The sequence below is a fragment of the Odontomachus brunneus genome, unplaced genomic scaffold (genome assembly GCF_010583005.1).
Source record: "Odontomachus brunneus isolate Ranch 3 - 2012 unplaced genomic scaffold, Obru_v1 Obru_scaffold_004, whole genome shotgun sequence".
Classification (NCBI taxonomy): Eukaryota; Metazoa; Arthropoda; class Insecta; order Hymenoptera; family Formicidae; genus Odontomachus; species Odontomachus brunneus.
The window spans coordinates 4,071,682-4,093,174 of NW_022639454.1; the positions used below are offsets into that span (position 1 = coordinate 4,071,682).

Consider the following 21,493-nt stretch of genomic DNA (forward strand, 5'->3'; position numbering starts at 1 on the left):
TCTCTCTCTCTCTCTCTCTCTCTCTCTCTCTCTCTCTCTCTCTCTTTCTTTCTCTGTCTGTTTGCCGCTCTCCTTTCTTTCCTCGGGATACTCGCGTAGGCGCACAAACGGATTGACAAACGTGTCGTACGAACGAGCTCGACGGCCAACACGCCGAACGCTATAACACTTTTCCATGGCGAGGCGACGTAAATACTATCTGTAATTCCCGCGTCATTCATGCCCCGTAAGCTTTATGGGCCGCTTTATTATTGGGAGGCTCTAGCTCTCGAGCGCGCCACTCGCTCGCTTGCTCGCTCGGTTATTGCACGCTGGAAAAGCTCGAAATGGGGAAAGTAGAGAGGCGGAGAGAGAAGGAGAGAGATAGAGAGAGAATGTCCGAGAGGGGAAAATGTGCGTAAGGGTTTAATATCTTTCCTGCATATCAGAATTTACGATTGGATTTGACGTAAGCCCGCGTAGCGGAGTAAGCAAGATTTACAGTTTACTTAATGACTCGAGGTAGCCCCATGCACGATCCGGATCGGCACGCTCACCGTTTTTGTGAGGCTGCGGAGTCTAACACGGTTCAGATGTTCCCACGCCGAGCAAGCAGGTGTTGTGGTGAAACCGACGATTAATTATCCGCATCCCATTTGATAGTACGGCCGGGTTGATTAATCACGGCACGACGAGCGTAATAAGCGATAAAAAGTTTCATATCCACTCAGAATGCCACAATCAAAAATCTTCAAATTGATTTCGGGTAGAAATCATATCGGTCTCGCGGCCGATATGTAAATCGAGGACGCGCTGATAACCAAGAACATTCGGCGGGGAAAATGCCGAAAATGAATTCGGCGAGACGCTCGTCTCCTTTGTATGTGTGTGTGTGTGTTTTTAATATTTCACCTGTGTGTAATAAATGTTCGCTCGATCAAAAAAATCCGTTCCCGCGCGAATAAATTGGATGAAAACGAATGAGCTTCTCGGTCAGGCTCGCGGCTCACAATGATTAATGCCCACGCGTGTTTATACGCGTGCATTATTAATGGCATTTCGCGAGCCGCGGAGTCGCGTTACTTAAGCCGAAAAATTGCATTGCGTTACAGAATTGCGGACGTGCACGACACATGATGTGCAATTCATGCGGTCTGGAATATTAACACGCGCGCGTTGTGGGCATCTCGGGGGAAATCGCAAATCACGTAGCGGCGATACATTTTTACGGCCCGCGACAAATCACTCGTTACGAAAACTGAATAAGTTTCGAACGCGGGAGCGCCCCCCTTGCGAGCCGGTGCGCGCATTATTAAGCGTCTCGCGCGAAACGTTTCAGCGACGAATCGAGGAGGGTCAAGTACCTCATGCGTACGACCAACTACGAAATTAATCGCCGAAATTAATTGCGAAATTATTTTCTTCGTTCGCCAGCCAGGAGTCGGAGGCCCTCCCTCCTCCCCTCGAAAAGGAAAAGTAACTTCCCCGAAGGAACTGCGCCAAAATTTAATACCGTCGGGAAACGTACGTGCTAACGCGTACTTAATATCCCGGCCCGCGATATAAGCCGGCACGTTATTAAGCTCCGAGAATATTTTGGGGCAGTTCCCATCTCAGGCTGAAAAATAATAATATCCGATAAAATGGGGAAGGGTGCATTTCATTACGAACTCGTCTGCGGCGGCACGAATTCACTGGGATTAGGAGTATCTGCGGTATCGGGGAATTAATTATGAAGCGAAAGAGCCACGGCCGAAGAAAGCGCCGTGATATATTTACTACCGGCGGCATGAGCTTTAATTTGTTTAACAACTCTTGTAATCACGATTCTCAATTACGTGCTCGTTATCGACTTTTACGGATGAGCCTTCGCTATACATGCCACTTTGCAGAGAAGTTTCTCTCCTCCCCTGCCGCCTCCCTTTTTTCGCTCTTTCTTCGCTCGGAGGGTGAGGTAAGACACTTATAATATTCAGCATGAGATTACCGTATCTCCTCGAAACACTACTAGTTAAAGCGTACACGAAACTCGATATCGTGTTAAATATTAGAATTATTTCGCAGCGAGACGCGTTCCGCTCGTAATAAAAAGAACACAAGAGAAAAGCAGATGAAAAGCTCGTTAATTAGACATCACGTGTTCGTAGATTGAAAAAGCAGGTGTTACAAATGAAACTAATGAAACTAATGAACATTCCTTTCACCTACAATGAGTCTATGATTCAAAGATACGCAGAGATTATTTTTTTTCGCAAGCGTCAGCAATCCGCGATCGCCGATTTCGCGACTCGGCTATCTTTCATTCGGTTCTGTCGTTTTGAACGGGAGAACCATGGAAAAATGTCACGACGACTGACTCTCTCCTCAGGACATAAAGGATCGACGGATTGCAAGTATAGCCGCGTTTAAGTTCAAGAGTAATGACACGTAGTATGGCGTCAAGTGCCACTCAATTACACCAGTGACGTCGCGTTAAACGCTCGATGAAGAATTCACCTGCACCGTGTACGTTTCGTAAACTCGGGGGCGAGGGCTCTCGCCTCCCCGTGAATCGACGCGACGCGCGGACTCTATAAAAGCATCGTGTAAACACGGAGCAATCTCTAACGCGAGTCGATAAAGCCCTATTTTAAGTGCGACGCGCGCCAAAGAGAATGCATATTTAATCAGCCCAACGGACTGTATATCGTAAAACGGCCGGTATAGCCGGTATTAAACAGCTGACCCGAGAAATCCCATGAACCAGGAACGTTGCTTCGGCAAGCATCGCGCTTCCAGCTGACTTATCGCACGGACGCGTGTGACTCATGGTCGACGTGGTATATCGTATTCAGGGCTAGTATACACGGGGAGGAGGTAGAACAGCCGGAGGAAGGGGGTGGTCGTATACTTACACCGAGCGACGTGAAGTGTCGGTACGTTCTCTCGGACCTGTGCACATCGACCCGATCCACCGCGATTTCCTCGTGCGCCTCACACTTGCCGATCACCCCGCGATCCCCCGCGACGCGGACGCCGATGAACCTGTCCGAGTGGTAGACATCCGTCGGCGATCAGGCGGAGAACACGTACACGTTCCACGGCGCACTGGGCCCGTACTAACGAGAGACTCTCTCCCGAATCACCGTCGCCGATCCACGTGACTCGCCATGAAGACACCTCTCGAATTGCCGGGACGTGTCCGGCGTGTTGCGCTCGTATCCATCAATCGTAAATTCACCCGCTCCTGGACGGTTCCGCACTGATCGCCGCGTGCTTGCGTGCGTGCGTGCGTGCGTGCGTGCGTGTCTGCTGCTGCCCGCCTCCGCCTGCGTGCGTGACTGCGTGCGTGTGTTCGTACATGCGTACGTATAGTCGCGTGCGGAGGGGGTTGCGTCGCGACAGCCGAACGCGAGTGGAGAAAAAAAAAAGTTTAAGGAGGCGGCGTTCTCTCGTCGGGTGAAGGGACACACGGTGGAGTTTACAGGTAGGGAGGAGAGATAACAGACGACAGGCGAAAAGGAGGGACAGAGAAAGACAGCGGGGACAGATGAAAAACGGGATAGCACAGCCGGCGGAAAGAGGAGTGAGAGAAAAAGAGAAAGACAGACAGAGAGACAGAGAAGGAGAAAAAAGGAGAGAAGGAGAGAGAGAGAGAGAGAGAGAGAGAGAGAGAGAGAGAGAGAGAGAGGAGGAACGAAAGAACGCGGTCGCTCCCAGAGATTTCGAACTGCACTGCAAACGGGGACCACAGTCCTTACTGAGCCGGAGTTTGACTACGTACTCGCGGCTGAGAGACTTTGGGGTCTGCGCAGTTGGTCGCTCACCACCACCATCGCCAGTACTTCCACCACCATCACCGCCGTCGCCGCCGCCGCCGCCGCCTCCACCACCACCACCGCCGCCGCCGCCGCCGCCGTTGCTGGCCGTCGCCACCACCGCTTTAACCCCAAACCTCCATGGCACCTCTCGACGCCAACCCTAACCTGCTCCACCCGGCAGCGCCCTAACTCGGCCGCATGGAGAACGCTGCCTGGGGTCACGCGTGAGTCGTGATTCTTCTTCATATTCGCGTCCGAAATTCGCGTCGGCCCGGTTCCCGGGCGAGTCTCCGAGGATTAAGTCGTGGATTACACCAGACACGGGGTCTGGTGCGCGCCCGCGGAGCGTCGAGGAGGAGCCGCGCGCTCTGTGGGGTTGAATAGGGTCGGGCCGTAACCGGTATCGGCTTTAGTGTATAATAGGAATCGTAATTACCTCTCTCTCTCTCTTACAACGAGTATTCACCACCCCCCCCTCCTCCTCCCCTCGCTCTCTCCTCCCCCTCTTCCTCGGAAATGTTTCCCGCTGCCGGCGATATAATACGGTATTCCCGGGGTAAATGCCGTGGAGCGCGTCGTAAGCGGCGCACGTAAGGGGCGTTAACAAAAAAGCTCGTATAATCGTACTTTGCCGTAAATTAATTAAAAATGGCCCGTAGTGTCCGCCCGCTTGCGTCCCGCAATTACGTTTGTTTAATTAATTAAGCGAACGTACAGGGCGCGAACAGTCGCGGTTGCGGCTTACGCGCGATCGTCGCGGAATAATAATTAAAAATTACGGTGCGTAGATACGGTTTTTAGGAATTCGTTTTGCTTTTTGCCAGCTGTAATTTTTAATTATCGCGCGCGGCGCTAAGCCCCGTCCCCGCGCGGTGCCCCCGCCGGGCCGGCCGCGCAGCTTTTAATCTAGCCAGCGCGATGCGATAATGATGGTATTAATTACAATGAGGTAATTCCGACAAACATCTATGTCCACATCGAGTCTCGCGCGCGTGCGGGGACAAGAGCGCGTTCGGAAAAACAAAGTCGCGTTCGGAGATCCGAATTGCGCGGCAGGATAGAGCACTGTTACGATAAATGCGTGTTTAAGAGTGTCATCTCAAATAGCGGCTATTATACGCAATACTTTCTGTTTTCTCTCCCGCGGGGAATTTGCATCCCTGCAAATCGTAACGTTACAACGTAACGTTGTCGATGTGAATGGCATCTTCACGAAAATTCGAGTCAAAGGCCCTGCGGTTTCTTCCCCCTCCCTCTCCCGCGAGAACGCAATCGAAGAGTCGCATTTGGGCGCGGAAAAATTCGGATCGAATGTCCTCGACTCAAATGGCTCGAGTCTGGCTTTCAAGGCATCTCCGCTACTAAATCCGTTTTGTCCGCGTACGAACTGTTCTATAATTGTCGCATCGCGCGATATTAATGACACGTGCAGAACTTTTGTATTACCGCGAGGGAAAACGTTAAGAGCGCGCGCGAGCGAGCGAGCGAGCCACCGACTTGGCGACTCGGAAAAGTTCCCCGTCAGGAACAAAAAGAATCTTGTCCAAAGTCACGTTGGCTAAAGTTCGTTGCACCGTACATGTTGTCCCCGCGCATTCTACGGCACACTGGAGCGTTGCCAAAGTCATTCTCACATAATTCTAAGAGAATATAAGGCTCGCGAAATAGATGAGGCTTCTTGTGTGCGCGATGTATCCGCGCAAGCATCGGAACGCGTCCGTCACGGAAATATCCGCGATATTTACTCTAAATACCGTTGATGGTATTCCGCGTCTCCGCTGTTTTCGCGCTGTACGTCGACGTTAAAAATAATATCACCGAGTGAAGTGGCGGAGCGCGGTCGTCTGAACGAGCAAACAATACCACCGCAGCTTATTATCGCTGCCGACAGACAATTTAGTTCGCGTGTTCTCTTAGTAAACAATTGATTGATTATTAGTCTGCAACGTGGAATACGCGTCGCGAAAAAATCCACTTCCGATTTTCCCCTGGTTTTTTTCTTTTTTTTTTTTTCTTCTTTTTTTACAGATTCGTTGCGTGCGCGAGAGAGGAAGGGAGAATCTCTTCGAGAGGCGTCTCATCGCCATCTACGGTGCATCTTTGCAACTAAATATTTCGCTATTGGTCGATAAAACAAATCGGAGAATTTATGCGATGCGTGCGAGACATTTGTTATTACATTACGCCACGTTTATCAGCGATCTAGAAAGATCGCTGTCAAGAATCCATTTGAAAAATTACAACATTTGGCATACATTCACATACAGGATTATATAATATATTAACATTCTGAGAGAACGCTTTGCTAAACGTATTTATAGTATTCTAAGATATTTAGATCACACAAAGACATTTTTTTCTCTCTCCTTCTCTCTCCCTTTCTTTCTCTCTTCCGACATGCGTTTTATGGAGAAATAAGACAAGATAGGGAAGCGAGGCTTCGCGTAATCTGTGTCATTGCTACGCATTATCTCATAATAGATCTCTTTTTTAGCTAAACTTCCTATATTTTCCTACACTTTTTTCTCCCTTGTCTCTTCAAAGGAGGCATATATTTACTTAAGCGCGGAGCATATAAAAAGGTGTAGCTGAAAAAAAGGAGAAAAAACTTGTAAAGTCTCGCGCGACCGTTATCCTAGGTCAGTTGTCAGAAAATTATGCAAGAGCGATTGTTTCAGATCCGGTCAGAGGAAGATAGTACGCGTCAATCGCGTAAGTTGCCGTTGTATCGTTAATGAGCTTGGGAGACGTCGTATGCTAATAAGTGCTCCTCTCTCTTTCTTTCTCTTTGTCTGTCTCACTCACTCATTCTCACTCTCTCTTGCTGCCTCGTTGTTGAGAGATAGCGAACTTTGAGCCAAGTTAAATTAATATTTATCGTGCGTCCGGCGAATATCTAATAACGCAACGAGGCGCAACGCAGTTTTAAATTTGCCACGTGCGCAAGTATATCTGACGGAAGATCTTCATATAAAGTATCTATTTAACCGTAATGTAAGATTTATGGAGAGTTACAAGTAACGGCATACAAATTGATATTAAAGCTCTGCCCGTGGCGTATACATGAGAATTGCGCCGAATATAGTCGCAAATACATAAATAAAGATCACCCGCGAGAGACAGTCGTGAGCCTTGACGCGTACGGCGGCGCATTGTGAACAAACACGATAATATGAGAGCAAAACGATACGCGCAAGTGAAAAATACGTGTACGTATACAATAACGCCGGGTATAAAGTAGCATTACGGTCATACGGTTGCGCGCTCATAACTACGTGCACGTCGCGGCGAGATATTTTAAATACTCCTTTCCAAACACACACGTGGATGCACAGCTACAGCGAGTACCGTCATCCTCTACACGAATCAATACCAATATCAAACGTCCTCTCCCGCCCCCTCTTCTCTCTCTTTATAAATACATTCTGAAATAATAACGCAATTATATAATTAAAACAGTATAAATAATTGTTACTTGATTTGTAGTCGCGTACACGACTCGGCCGGTAGAGCCATGTGTTCTAGATTGAAATATAAAAAAGGAAAAAAAAAACGCGTGATATTTTATTCCACGTAGACGCGTCACGTTTCGCCGGTCGGAAATTCGGCCAAAAAACGGCCAGAAATTCGACGGCTATTGGAATGAAAATAATAGCGCGTTAGTATTAAGCAAGGGAGAAAGAATCGAGGTTTCCATTCGCCCGCTATTTACGCGGAAAAATACGGCCAACTAACCGTTCCGCCGGTGTATTTACGTGCGATTCCAGGCTTGCCGATGGAAAATTAAGTCCCGTTAATCTCCGGGGGGTGTACATTTTCGACCGCTTGGAAGCCCGCGTCAAAGCGCCGGGACGTTACGTTCCATTAAATTTGAACCCCCGTCGTTATTTTAATCCTCTCGTTATACACGATGCTCGAGAAAGAAGGAGAGGAAGAAAGGAATGATGGAGCGAGAGAGAGAGAGAGAGACAGAAAGAAAGAAGGATAGGAAGACCGAAAAAGGTGGAAAAGCGGAGGTAAATCCGCGGCACGCTCCGCAGAGGGAAATTAATCCCGAGACGATAATTCAGCGGTGCGTTATCGGGAAGGCTAACGTCAATCGCAAAGTTAATCGATGCTCTCCTCATTCGTCGCGGCAGCGATACGAGAGTGGGGCTGGCAGGTCGTCGGTCCCAGTCAAGATCACGGGATCACCCTATTCTCCGCGTCTCGCAATATACATTCGCGCGCGCGCGCGACCTCCGACCGCCGGTTCCTACTGAATGCGATTCTTCGAAACGCGAGGACGTTGTTGCACTCCGCCTCGTTCAATCACGCACTGACTGCATGAACAAACATCGGCCAAACGTACGAGAATGACACGTACCATATCCGACCCATATCGATTTCCCATTGTCCTCTTCAGATCCGAATACATACGTAGTAGCATTCGGCACTGCAACACGGGTGCGAATGCCACATGCGAGTACCTGCCAGGGCAAACTGCGGCTGTGGGTCAAAAAGCGCCAGGCTTTGTGATCGTTGTTGCGCAATGTGTCAACGGCAGTAGTAGGAAGAGCGACTCGTTATCGGAAATATAAAATAATGTTTCGACCAGAATTCGTTCGGCCGTTCGAAACGACGCGGTAATAATCGGAGGGAAACGCGAGAGATTGCGAATCGTGTCCTCAAAATACATTCAAAATGAATCAACCGTCAAATAATATATATGATTAAAGAAAAAGTTGTAAGATTAACACTGATCTGTCTCGTGTAAGCTACCACTTACAATGAAAAATTGCAATTGAAAAAATTCTCATAAAAAAGATCAATAAGTCACCTTGGATTTTTTAAATAATATTATGCTATTTTTTTTCACAATTGTAAGCGACATTTTTTTCACAATATCGGTAATAAATTTTGGTAATAAATTGGAATTTTTTTCACAGTATTGGTAATAAATACCAATTTGATTGATATTTTGCAAATTTGCAGTATTATTTTAAATAGCAATAAAAGTGACATTTCTGATATATGCATTTCTCGCGCGAAGACGTGTGATTCACGCCAATGTGCACGCGCATGCACGTACACGTAATGCGCTGGTCTTTAATTTGATGAATGAATGCTACAAGGTTCTTCGCGGACACGTCAGAGCTGATTCTACCAGCGCGACGAAGTTTCTTTAATGAGAATGTAAATGCTTATAAGCCATAGATACGTGTTGCTTCCAAGAAATGTACCCTAAAATATTCCTTCCGGTTTATCCTGTTTTCACGTTGAGTGCATCTCATATGCATCAGTTGAAACGGCGGACGATTCATCCGCTGCGCAATAGAAGTAGGACTTTTCGAGACGCGAACGTTGTGTAACTGCCGAGACAATAAGTCGTTCCCGTTCAAAGTTATCATTTGCCCCTCATGCATGCTCGATCGCGGAATGGTTCGCGCACCTTTGATGGAATCAAGTTGCAGCGCTTCAAGTTGTCGCAATTGAAAATCGCTACTGACGTGTATTTATAACACATGTTATTTTATTTTATTAAAAGTATATTTTATTTAAAATATATAAAAATATTTTATTTAAAATATATAAAAATGACTTAAAAATAACTTCTTTGTGACAATTTTTAGCGTCGCGATCTCATTGGAAAAAAGGTGTGAAAGCAGTTTTGCGAGCGAACATACCATACCATGAAATATCTCACAGATATATATCTCGTGCGTATTCCTCGCAGAGCGTAGTTGTCTCTCCGACAAGAGAACGTCATTTCGCACGTGACCGCCGCGCAAGAGACACTTTCGAGATAAGTGGCGAGCGTAAATACGTGCTCCGGATCGGTCGCAAGTTTTTTTTCTGTCGTTTATCTCGATTATTTAATTCCTCTTTGTTGAGAGATGCGCTTCACTTTTGAACCGCGCCTTTAGCGTCATCTGCAAACGGCGTGTGCATCGCGAAAGCGATGCAACGCATGCGCGTCTCCCTTTCTATCTCTTTCTCTCGTCCTCTCTTTCGCTCGATCGTCGGTCGCTTGCGTGTAGCCGGTATTAATCAATCACCTGTATCGTCGCGAATACGTTTTTCGCGAAGGTTTCGCCAGTGCACGCGGCACTTGGCCGTCTCTCGCGAGTCAGTTCGACTCCGTTGCGAGCTGGAGAAGCGAACGGAAGAATACGTGAGTACGTAAACAATAGATAACGACGTGTCTTATTGTTAGACAAGAAAAGTGAGACGTCGCGACGACTATCAATTACAATTATCCATTTCAAGTTTTTATGTTTGATCGGTGCGAAGAATCACTCGGTTATACAATTGAAAGTTAGCGATGGCATTTGAGCTTAATGTGCACACGAACTCTCTCTCTCTCTCTCTCTCTCTCTCTCTCTCTGTGTGTGTGTTGCAATACAATCGCCCAGATCGTCTCGTGAATGAGACATTCGCGATGCCGGGCAAATGTTTACGCGAGAACAGCCAACTTCAGCTGGAATCGCGTCACGTGACCGTCGCTCTGACCGCACGTATCGATATACCGTTCGACATCGAGAGCTCGAACGTCAAGACTTTTCCGCGTATACGTTCCAGCTGCAAGACGCATTTAAAAAGGGCTAAATCGTGGCGCAAGCGCACAGTTTGACGGTGTTCGCGTCGGTGAGCTTCCGATCCTGAATTGTGCCGAATAGTTAGGCCGCGTTGTCGGGCCTCTCGTCGAGTGCAGGCAGATCGAGACAACAATCGACCCGAAGTGCAAGGTCCCTCGCTCCGTAACGCCGCGTCCGCACACGGTAAGATGGTGGTGCCTCTCTCCGCGGATTTGACAGGTCGCGCCGAAGAATGATGAGGTTAGAAAGAGCGAGAATCACGGTCGCGCTTATCCAAGGCAGAGCCGGTCCGGCGAGGCGCCTGTGGTAGGACTATATGGTTGGATTCTCGCCTGTTAACTTGTCTCAGGTGGTACTTCGCTTCACGAACTTCCTCTCCGCCGAAGTACTTTCGGACGCGAAACTCGTCGCCAGTGCCTCCCCTCCGCTTTCCCGGACCAGCCCTTCTCGTGGAGTCGGGTTGCCGAAAATTGCGCAAGACGTGCGCAATAGTCGGTTGATTAAAAGTTGCAACTTCTCTTTGATGAGTTTCGTGACGTATCCCGTGTCCAATAGAAGAATTTGTTTCTCATGGTTTTTTCAATTGGTTTTTTGTCTATTGGGAGACACGTCTTCATGTTGGATACGAATAACTATCAAAACTTATCGAGGAAAAGCCACACTGAGGTTGTCTTGCGATCACTGCCCAGGGTTGTATTTTTGACGCGTATATTCGAACGTCAAGTATGTCTTTCTGATCCTCAAGTTGAAACAATCTTACACGAAACGTTCGTATAAGAAAGACCGAACTTGGAATGAAAAGGGCGCGTTCAAATACGCGCCAAGCATTTCCAGTACTGGAAATTTATAGTACATATAACATGAACTATATATAAATTTGTAGTACCGGAAGTAAATATTAAAACGTAGTCTTAATCAGCTGACTGTACACGTATCGCAGAAAGACAACGATACTCTGTGGAGACGAAAAAATCAATCATAGGGAATGAAAGAATTATAATAAAATATTATTTGATTATCTGATAATAATAATCTAATAGTAGTAATCTGATAGTAATAATCCAATTTTCCCAAATTATTTCGCGCTTGTCGCATGGGAAAAATAATTTCTCCGAAGCAACGATCACGTTGAGATCTATTTTTGCAAATTTCCTTGACACACATGTGCGCTTGAAAGTAATTATTTCGGCCAGCTTGTCATTTAGTGCAACGCGCTCTGGGTTAATTCGGTTTAAAGCGGAGTGTACGTTTCCGGCTTTGTAGTAAGGAAGAGGGCAGGTACGGCAACAAAGCGCAGGAAGTGTGACTGAAACGAACAGATCGCACAAAGCGGCTGCCGAGCCGAGTCGAGCTGAACTGGCGCCGTATTCTTCACGTGTATTCGAACGCCAAGTACGTCTTCCTAATTCTCCAGCCGAGACAACTTTACACGCAGGACGCCCGTGTGACGGAAAACGGAACTTGCGATAAAAAAAAAGGCATACTTGGCCCCTGAATTGAAACGAGAGCCGACGCGAGCAACATGGAAGAAACGAGAGAGCGGCTTGGTAGATTTTACCCCGAGTGCACTCGGATATGATTTCATTTAGCCGCGACTCTCTTGGCAATCCATCCGGCCGCTCGATCCATCTCCGTTCGCGCAGACGGAGCCCGGCCGCGCGATCCGTCGTCTCAGGTCGTCATCGGTCATCCGCTACATAAACGCGAACTTAAACGCTAACATAAACGCAGACGTGAGCCGCTTTCGTGACTTGTCTCGCCGATTCCCTGCGGTTGCGACAGCCAGTTCGCGCGAAGCCAAAGCGTTGTGGCTAGAACGTTTAAACAACAAATTATTTGCTTACCTTCCTTCACGGAGAGAGCGATTGGAGAGCCGCGGTAAGTAAGAGGTAAAGGAGAGAGGAGATGAGTATCTCTAACTTGTTTTCCTACTACATTTACCGGTGCTGTTGCTGCAAAATACGTGGCAAAGGTTGTGTATAGGAGTAGTCGGTCAAATCCAATTGCGAAGCCATTGGAGCGTCCACTTAGAGCGCCGCCGTAGACCGGGAGAACTTCAGCAACAATATACGCACGCATACATACAGACACACATACACACGCAGATGCACGCATATACCCACACGGCGAGACAACAAATTGGAAATATCGTACTTCGGAGATACCTCGGGAAATATCGCGAGACTACGCACGCAATATAGAAAAGTCTAAGAGCGAGAGAGTGATAAGGCTATCGCACACCAAATGCTAAAGCTGTACGTGCATAGTATAGAACCGTCTCGACCAATGAGCATATTCTGCAAATTAATATGGCAATTTTTTCTAGATACTCATTGGTTGAAAGGATCTCGCGCTACGCATATATTCAGCTATGCGCGTGATGGTCCATGAAGTGGGATCGTACAGGTCTAAAAGATATCCTAATTTTTCAAGTGGCCTTTAGATAAGCTCTCTCAGGCCTCGGTGTTGTTCATGCGAGGAGCTTATGCGGATAACTTGCTGCTCGATTGCCTCGTGTACTGACTTGGCGGCGTAACGGGCGCGGATTACACTCCAGTAACGTGATCCAACGTGTTACGTCGCCTTCGCGTCATCGCAAATCGCTGCCGACGCGAGCGGTGAAGTAGACAAGACGAGGTGCTTTTCAATATAAAATAGTGTCATAAGGTGTTCTGAAGTTCGTCGAGCGGCCGATGAACGACGTTGCGAGCGAGTGTATCATCGATGACGGAGTCGCTAGGATGTGATTTCTTATTAAAGACAATTATCGCAGCATGCGTCATAATAACAATTATCATAACGACTGTTTGCATTATGTGAAATCACGCTACGTGAATGAAAAAAGATTTGATTTGTTTCCTTCGGAGAAGAGCGAATTCAAATCTATATTAATAATCGTTATTTAAATTTGTCTCAAGTAAGACACTCAGATTTGTAAATTCAGAGTTTGATGAGAACTTTTTTCAATTGAATCACGCGATTATAGATGAATATGTCACATCATAATTTAATCATAATTTAATTGAAAAAACTTAATCTAACTCCGAATGAAAATTGAATATTTTACGTGAGACTAGTTTTAAGTAACGGCTATTAATACGAGTCCGTATTAATAGTTGATACGTGAGACTTGTCTCATGTGAGATATTTAGATTTTTATTCAGAGTTAGATTAAAATTTTTTAGTTGAATTATATGATATATGTGACATACTTGTAATCGCGATCCAACTGAAAAACTTTTATCTAACTCTGAATTAAAATCTGAATATCTCATTTGAGAAGAGTTTCAAGTAATGACTATTAATACGAGCCTTAGACCCGTATAATAGTTGCTTGAAGGTAACTTCAAGTGAGATATTCATGTTTAAGTACAGTTATATGTAAGTTTTTTGGTGAAGTTGCGTTTGAAAATGCAACGTCACGCGTATCATGTGTGTTTTGAATGGAAAAAACTCAGATCTAATTCTAAATTCTGAGTCTGAGTATCTGTCATGAGATAAGTTTCAAGTAATGACTATTCCTAGGTCTTAGGATCGCTATTTGAAACTTGTTTCACGTGAGATATTCAGATCTAATTTAAAGTTGTGTCTGAGCCTTTCAATACGAACCATATGATACACGTGACATTATATTTGTAATCGTGATTCAGCTGAAAAATTCACATGCAGTTCTAAATTCAAATCTGAGTATCTCACCTGAGGTAGGAAGTTTCGAGTAACGACTATCAGTACACAGGCTTCAGTACGTTCGACATTTCAATAATTCTTATTGTCTGTGGTTACGTGTAGAGATGAAAGACAATCGTGTGTGCGTGCGTGAAAATAAATCGGTAAATGTAACGCACCCACAGAGATGTGAATCCGTGGAGAGATTATCTATGCAACAAAGCGTCTCTCGGCCGTTCTGACGCAAACTAATGCGTACGTGAGACGTCGCGTTTGATGCGCGGAGAATGAAATATGCCGGGGTATACTTCGTGCAACCTTGTAGCAGAATCTTAAAGCGCGGTCGTTTCTCACGGCGGCTGCAGCTTGGAGAAATATATGTTAGCGGGGGGTGTGTCGGTCCTCCGCCGGTGGTGAAGTGCACCTGATCCATCTCACGTCGATATCGTAAAACGTCGCGCGACTCCCCACGTAAGTTGGGAACAGGTGTTTTGTTTATCGTGTAGACACACGCCCCGGGCTGACTAAGTGTGTACGCGCAATCAGCGGTCCCGCGCTTATTCATTTGTCGCGCTGCAATCGCAATTGTCCCCGTGTAATGCGCTGAAATATGTCTTTTGTGGAACGCGCGCGCGCGCTATTTTTAATTCCACTCGTTCACAATTGGAGTATTACGATAAAACACGTTGCGCGTAGTTGCGGCGTATTTGCGCGAACTCCGCGATATACAATTGAAGCTTTGATCAGAGAAACGTTGTAATCAACTAATTTGAAATTTTCCAGTAGAGTTGAAAAAGCAAATACCGCGAATTCAACGAGACCCCAATTAAATCCACTGAACTAAACGCTCTCGCATCTCTAAAACCGCTCGATAATCGCGCAAAAACCCGACGAATTAATCGGTACGATTTTCGGCTGCCCTGCGAAAAATGTGCGCTCGCGATGCCAGGAGAGCTTAAATTAGTAACAACATCGTTGTTCCTTAGTCGGCGCCAGCATTGCACGGTTGTAATTTCGCATAATATCGACCTTGTCGCGCGAATGTGCGAAAACGCGCATTCTCCGCATTGGCTTGCGTGAGAAACGGCACGAAGAACAGGCGTGTTGCGTATTATGCGTTTGTTACAGAGTTCTTAAAGTTTAGTTCCTAAATTGTGTGGTCTTGCTCACTTGCGCGGTATCTTCTAGAAGTGGCAAACATCTCAATTAACATTCATATCACATCCGTGGACGGGAAACACCTACGCACATTATATATACGTAATAGAATTCACGCAATTCGACATTCGCTGGCAAAGTGCATGAATTATCCATTTGCGCGAGTATCGCCTTTACAGAACATCCGCCAATTCGTATAATGATATTATACGAAGAGCGCACTTATGCAATAGCTAGCACAACTCTCAGCGTCGAGAAAGAAGGAGAAGGAAAAACTTTGGCGCGCGCGAAATTTAATAAACTCGACTCTCTCTCTCGGAGAACGATATCAGGCGATATAAGGCCATTTCATCTGCCGGCTCAATAAAAACACTACCGTGTCCGCAAAATTGTATTGTCCTCCCGACAGAAGTAGTTTTCGCAGGGCGAGATACTCGAACGAGGACTAAGTATATATGGTTATTGATCTCGACGTACACAGAACGAGTCGCATAACTCGAGATCATCCCGATCTTGTGGGACCATCTCACGTGATCTTGCACGAGGAATGTGTGCACTATGATCCGACATGACAGCGTGTGTCCCAAACCTATCCTATGATTCTCAGCCGTCAGTCAGCGGCATCATTCCTCGGAGACGCCTACTTGCTCGTTTAGATGTAGACAGCGATATCGATTTGACAAGTGTGCCCTCAGCGAGAGAACAATGGCACAGTGTATATTAGATGCAATCCGTCAAAACGGCGCGCGACAAGCGCAAGAAAAAGAAAGAGAGAGAGGAAGCGAGCGAGAATCGCGAAGAACGTAACGAGAACGGGGAAAATATCCCGGCGCATTCGAATCCATTGATTTAACGAACGCTTCCGTCAACGCGTAAATTCCGCTCGGGAGATCCCGGAGGGCGGCCGGATGCCTGGAAATCCCCAGTCAAAACGCAGCCGCATAAAGAAAGGCGACACCCGCAAAAAGTGTCTCTCGCCTAAGGGAAAGAGCGCGGGGAAGGAGGAGGAGGAGGAGGAGGAGGGGGGGGAAAGAGAGAATCGGCATGCAAATGACTTTATCCCCGACACGCGGCGTTTTCTCGCCGAGTCTGGAAAAACCGGGCATTTGAAAACTAAAGAATCCTGGCGCCGGAGGCGAGCCGATGCCTGGAAATATGGCGCGCGGGGGTTTGTTGGCAGTTTCGACGAGGCGAATGTACGTCGACGGTTTAATGGTGGTGCTCTCGCGGTCGAAGACGAGCCCGCCGTGGCATGGGGCTGGCCCTCGCTCGCTCCTCTTCTCCGGAGTGCAGCCGAGCGTGCAACGCGTACCATTCTGGCGGAAAGCCCTATTCCCCGACTTCGACCGTGAAGTTGTCTAGCGGCCAAAGGCGTCGGCGCGTTTCCTTGTAATGCACTCCTCCGCCAACGTAAAAAGTTGGCTGAACGCGATTCGTCATCGCGACGCATAAGAAGAACGTGCTCGCTATTTAACGGCTCCCGACACGGCTCTCCGCCGGCTGACTCATTTACGCGGATTAAGGCGTCGCGCTGGAACTGCGCGAGATATTTCAAATATTCTCCGGCTGTATTTTTCAGCGCGTTTCAACGGACGCAGCACACCGAATGAGTAATTTATTCCGATATATTACATGCATTCCGATGTGTGCGTGAATGTGTGTGTATATGTGTGCATAACTAAATCTAATAAAGGCGAGATGTCCATGAGAGAGAAACAGAAATATCGATTTCTCTGTGAATTTTTCACGTATACTCTATGTAGGAGTATATAGTTTCGTATTTTATATTATTATAATAATTAAAATGTACGAGATGTATCATCGTGCGAGATATAATATGTCATGGGAATATTTCAATTTCGATTATTGAAACGTTATAAAAATATGCTTTTATGAGAAATTGATACAAACGTGCGCATATGTATGTATGTACATATGCACGGGAATCCAACATCGCATACTGATTGCATTCTATTGTTTCATTGCAGATCGCGATGGTCCAAATGACAGCGTTGCGTCTGCTCGCGGTGTGCCTGGTCGCTTCGACGTTCGCCCTGAATGAGGAGCTGTTGGAGCAAGAATGTCCCGTAGATTGCCACTGTCACTACTTTCGCATCAACTGGGTGACGGATTGCTCGGATAGCAACCTGACTACCATCCCATACAGCGAGCTCAGCCACAATGTCTATATTTTAGACATGAATGATAATAATATCGCGAACATCGGCCCGTTTCCCAGTGCGATCAAGCTGAGACGCCTCCAGATGGCACACAACCGATTAACCGAGCTGTCATACGAATCCTTCGCTGGGTTAACATATCTCCTGGATGCGGATTTCTCGTACAATGCCATCAGGCGGATCGATCCTGAGGCATTTCGGTATGTATCAATAAATGTATCAATTACACTCGCGAGCATAAATTTACATGTATAGACTGTCTTTTTCTAAGAGATTCAAAGACAAGATTCAAAGGACATCTAAATTTCCCTTAAATTGTCTACAAGTATTTGAACTTTATTTAGCTAACTCCAATAGGAGTTAAGCTAGACAAAAATCGAACGCCTGCACTAATAGGATAGCCTGCTTGTAGCCAAGTTTTCACAGTCTCTTGTTCAATAGGAGCGCTTATTTTATATATAAGTCTATGCTCGCTAGTAACCGTTTTTCTCAATGGTGGATGGGTGATATATGATATTCATTTCAACAGGGACAGCCCGGGTCTAATCACACTCGAGCTCCAGCACAACCCTTTGGACGTGGTCGAGGGACACTTCCTGAATTGCCGCACGCTGCTCTACCTTGATCTGAATTCGTGCGGTATCCGCCAGCTCGACACACGCTTCTTCTACAACACGACGAATTTGAACAAGCTTGATTTGTCGTACAATCCTTTGCAGAGGATAGAACCGGGTCCGTTCGATCATCTGACGAACATGGAATATCTCAAAATGAACGGGTGCAACTTAACGTACATATCGGCCGAGGCGTTCTCCCACTTGGAGAACTTGCGACAATTGGAGATAGCGGACAACGCGCTGAAGACACTGAATTGGAGGAATGTTCTCGGGCCGTTGATGCGCTTGGAGCATCTTGATATCCGCAACACCGGCGTCACAAATCTACCGGGTGACGCCTTCGCCAAGAACTTGTATCTTCGACAGTTGGTACTCGCGGACAATGAATTATGGCATTTGGATGTCGAAGACACGCTCGGCCACAATCTGCACAGTCTTCAGTCTCTGGACTTGTCGAATTGCAACCTGCAAGATCGCCTTTCCGAAGAGGCTTTCAGAAACGCGAGTAAACTGCGCGTACTCAATTTAAGCGGCAATCCAATGTTCGCCAGCGACTTAACCGTCGTTCTCCGCCACTTGCCAAAGCTCCACAAGCTCTCTCTCAGCAATTGCAGCCTCCGAAGATTGCCGAATGCCTTCGAGATATTCGAAAATCTCGAGGAACTCGACATCTCTCATAATCCGTTATCCGACGCGTTCGTCAGCCTTCTCAATCCGTTAAGATCGCTAGAGTACCTGGACATGTCATATTGCGGCCTCGGTTACGTCGGGAATAATACTTTCGCACAAATGACCTCGCTGAAACAACTGATCCTCTCTGGAAACGAGCTTCACACGTTGGAGGAAGGACTGTTCGCGAATCTAACACGCCTAGAAAGCTTAGAATTGAACAAGTGCGACTTGAAGATACCGCTAGACCCGAAAGTCTTCGGTGATCGTCTCTCAACGAATATAATCGAGCTCAAGCTCAACGGCAATCCGCTCATCGTACCCAACGAGGGCTCGCTGTTACCGGCGCAACTGTCTAATCTAGAGATTCTGGATCTTGGCAATTGCGGCATCTCGCATCTGAACGAGAATATATTCGCCACGACTAACAATCTCACGCAGCTGAATCTCTCGGGAAACCCTATCTCCGGCGTCGAGAATCTCAGCTCTCTGAAAAAGCTGCACGCATTGGAGCACATAGATTTGAGTAACAACAAGTTAAGTACAATTAATCCGACGGTATTCAAAGCCAATCCGCGCTTACTGTCCATCAATCTAATGGGCAATCCATTCATATGCAATTGCTCCATCACGGAGACATGGGACTGGGCCGTATACGAAAAGGGTGATCTCCATGTGCTCGTTGGCAGCCAGCCGGCCAATTTCGAGACTGGCTCTGCGAAACGAAGGAAAAATCTCTCGTGCTCTTACGACGAGGAGACCTATCGAAACATGACCGGCGACAGTCGTCAGACAATTTCGAGTCGCAAGCATTATCCCAGCCAGTTCACGCCCTCGCGCACTTGGGCCAAATATGTCCGCGAGTCCAGTTGTAGCCGACGTTCATGATACGCGATAACCCATCCGATGTTTGACATCTACTATCACAAAGTGCGCAAATACAAACAGGAATTATAAGGCGAGTCGCCATTACTATTAAATATTATTGCGATATTGTTATATCGTGTAAGTCACGATACACAGATATCATGGGGAATTTATATATCTGTGACATTATTTTTTTAGCCATAAGACTTAAGACCAGATCTGACACATGTGGTTTGCGTTATTAGAAGATACGCCCGGAGAAGTTACTAAGTCACAAATACGATTTTGTATATGTATATATATATATATATATATATATATATATATACATATATGTATATATATATATGTATATGTATATATATATATATATATATATATATATATATATGTATATATATATATATGTATATATACATACATATGTATATGTATATATATATATATATATATTAAACAGTCTTTTTCGTACATATATATAAGAATAATTCTCGTAAAAGTTTTCGTTTCAATTCGATAAAATAGTGCGTAAGCCGCGACGATTAGCTGCCATTAAGCGACGTTAATAAATAAGATAAAGTTGCAGTAGAAAAAGAGAAGTCGCAATAGTAGGATTTAATCGAAGAGAAAGATACTCAAATTAATAAACAACGCGTCTCTCGATTTCAAATGCAAAGATCAGTGCCATTCGAATTTCGCATGTTTCCAAGGTTATTTTCGACTTAAGATTATCGCGCGGATTATTATGTGCTGAATGATTTCGTTTTAATCACGAATTGTACAAGACTGTGTTTAATAAAGTTCCATATCGATCCTTCTTGATACACGTGCTAATTTTTTTACTTTTGCTATACGCTCGCGATGACGCGTTTGGCCCGTGGGTTAATCACGCTAACTGACACAATATATTTAGAACGCATAGATGTGACTGATCGATACAACGCGGTGTCGATGCTCGATAATACATTGTATGTACCGTGTACGCCACTCGGATATATTTCAGCGGTTAACAAAATACCGTCTCAATAAAACGTTTTATGTAATAACAGGTCGACATTGATCACTCGCATTTACGTAACTACGTTACGACAGAAGGCAACGGTTAATGAAATAACGCGAAATGACATTTCTGATATTATATGTCACTTGTATCGATCGGTTATTACCTTCAAAATAATCATGCGGCTTGCACCAAAATTAGTTATTTTCTTCTCGAGATTTTATGTTGCTTATGAGTATTTCGATAACGTGGAATAACTGCTTCAACTATTAGCCGCAAATAATAGGTATTATTACATATATCACGACGAACAATGCGCGCTCGTGTACGTGTGCGTCTGTGTGTTGAAAGTGTATACAATTCCGGTGTAAAATTTGCAAAATTACACCGGTATGTCAACGTGAGTTATATCGTATGAGATTAACAGTTTCGATAGCGCTGTATATATCTGAAGAGGCACGCCACAAATGTAGAAAATTACCCCTCCTTCCCTTCTTATGCAATTTATTCGCCGCCAGATACAGTTATCTCTAATTATACCATTTACATTTGATAGCGCGATACAAAATTTAAATCTGACACGCTTTCACGCACGCGCACAGACATATCGCGTGTCATTTTCAATGAGGATACACATCACAAGCAACATTTCAATTTCATTTATGCGTATTATACGACTGCTGTTACGTTGACATGTTACCGTTCGCTGAAAGATGACCATGCAGGACCCATGTATGTACAAATTCGACGGAAGCCTCCACATTATTTCTCCCCACGTGTGATTCATGAAATATGCACTCGCGGTACATATCGATGCCGCGTTTCCATTCATTCGATTCGCTCGATTGATTTCACTTAAATATTGTAGCACACGAATCGTTAAGTTAGCTAACTATGAGGATCATTTAAAAATTTGATAAACGAGAGAGAAGCTTTGCTCATCTAATTACATATTCAATTACAGTGGATCGGAGGAGAT

General features: G+C 45.8%; 2 protein-coding genes across 9 annotated transcripts in view; one reads left to right on the forward strand and one right to left on the reverse strand.

The window, feature by feature from the left end:
- Nucleotides 1-3,738, reverse strand: part of LOC116845744 (platelet glycoprotein V-like) — a 27,295-nt gene extending 23,557 nt beyond the window's left edge. Inside the window, exon 1 of one of the 2 annotated variants that reach the window (XM_032818795.1) lies at nucleotides 2,874-3,738. The gene's annotated coding sequence lies outside the window, so the exon portion shown is untranslated. Of the gene's footprint in view, nucleotides 1-536; nucleotides 555-2,873 lie in introns of those variants that run through there. The other variant, XM_032818811.1, reaches the window with a different exon arrangement.
- LOC116845708 (leucine-rich repeat-containing protein 15-like) overlaps nucleotides 1-20,338 on the forward strand; it is a 38,310-nt gene extending 17,972 nt beyond the window's left edge. Inside the window, exons 1-3 of one of the 7 annotated variants that reach the window (XM_032818771.1) lie at nucleotides 3,800-4,003; nucleotides 17,170-17,561; nucleotides 17,891-20,338. In XM_032818771.1, coding sequence (XP_032674662.1) covers nucleotides 17,176-17,561; nucleotides 17,891-19,535 — 2,031 coding nt within the window. In that variant the 5' untranslated portion in view covers nucleotides 3,800-4,003; nucleotides 17,170-17,175 and the 3' untranslated portion in view covers nucleotides 19,536-20,338. Of the gene's footprint in view, nucleotides 1-3,799; nucleotides 4,004-9,788; nucleotides 9,938-10,392; nucleotides 10,541-12,018; nucleotides 12,236-12,819; nucleotides 12,995-17,169; nucleotides 17,562-17,890 lie in introns of those variants that run through there. The other 6 variants (XM_032818753.1, XM_032818734.1, XM_032818760.1 and 3 more) reach the window with 6 other exon arrangements.
- The last annotated feature ends 1,155 nt before the right edge of the window (nucleotides 20,339-21,493 follow it).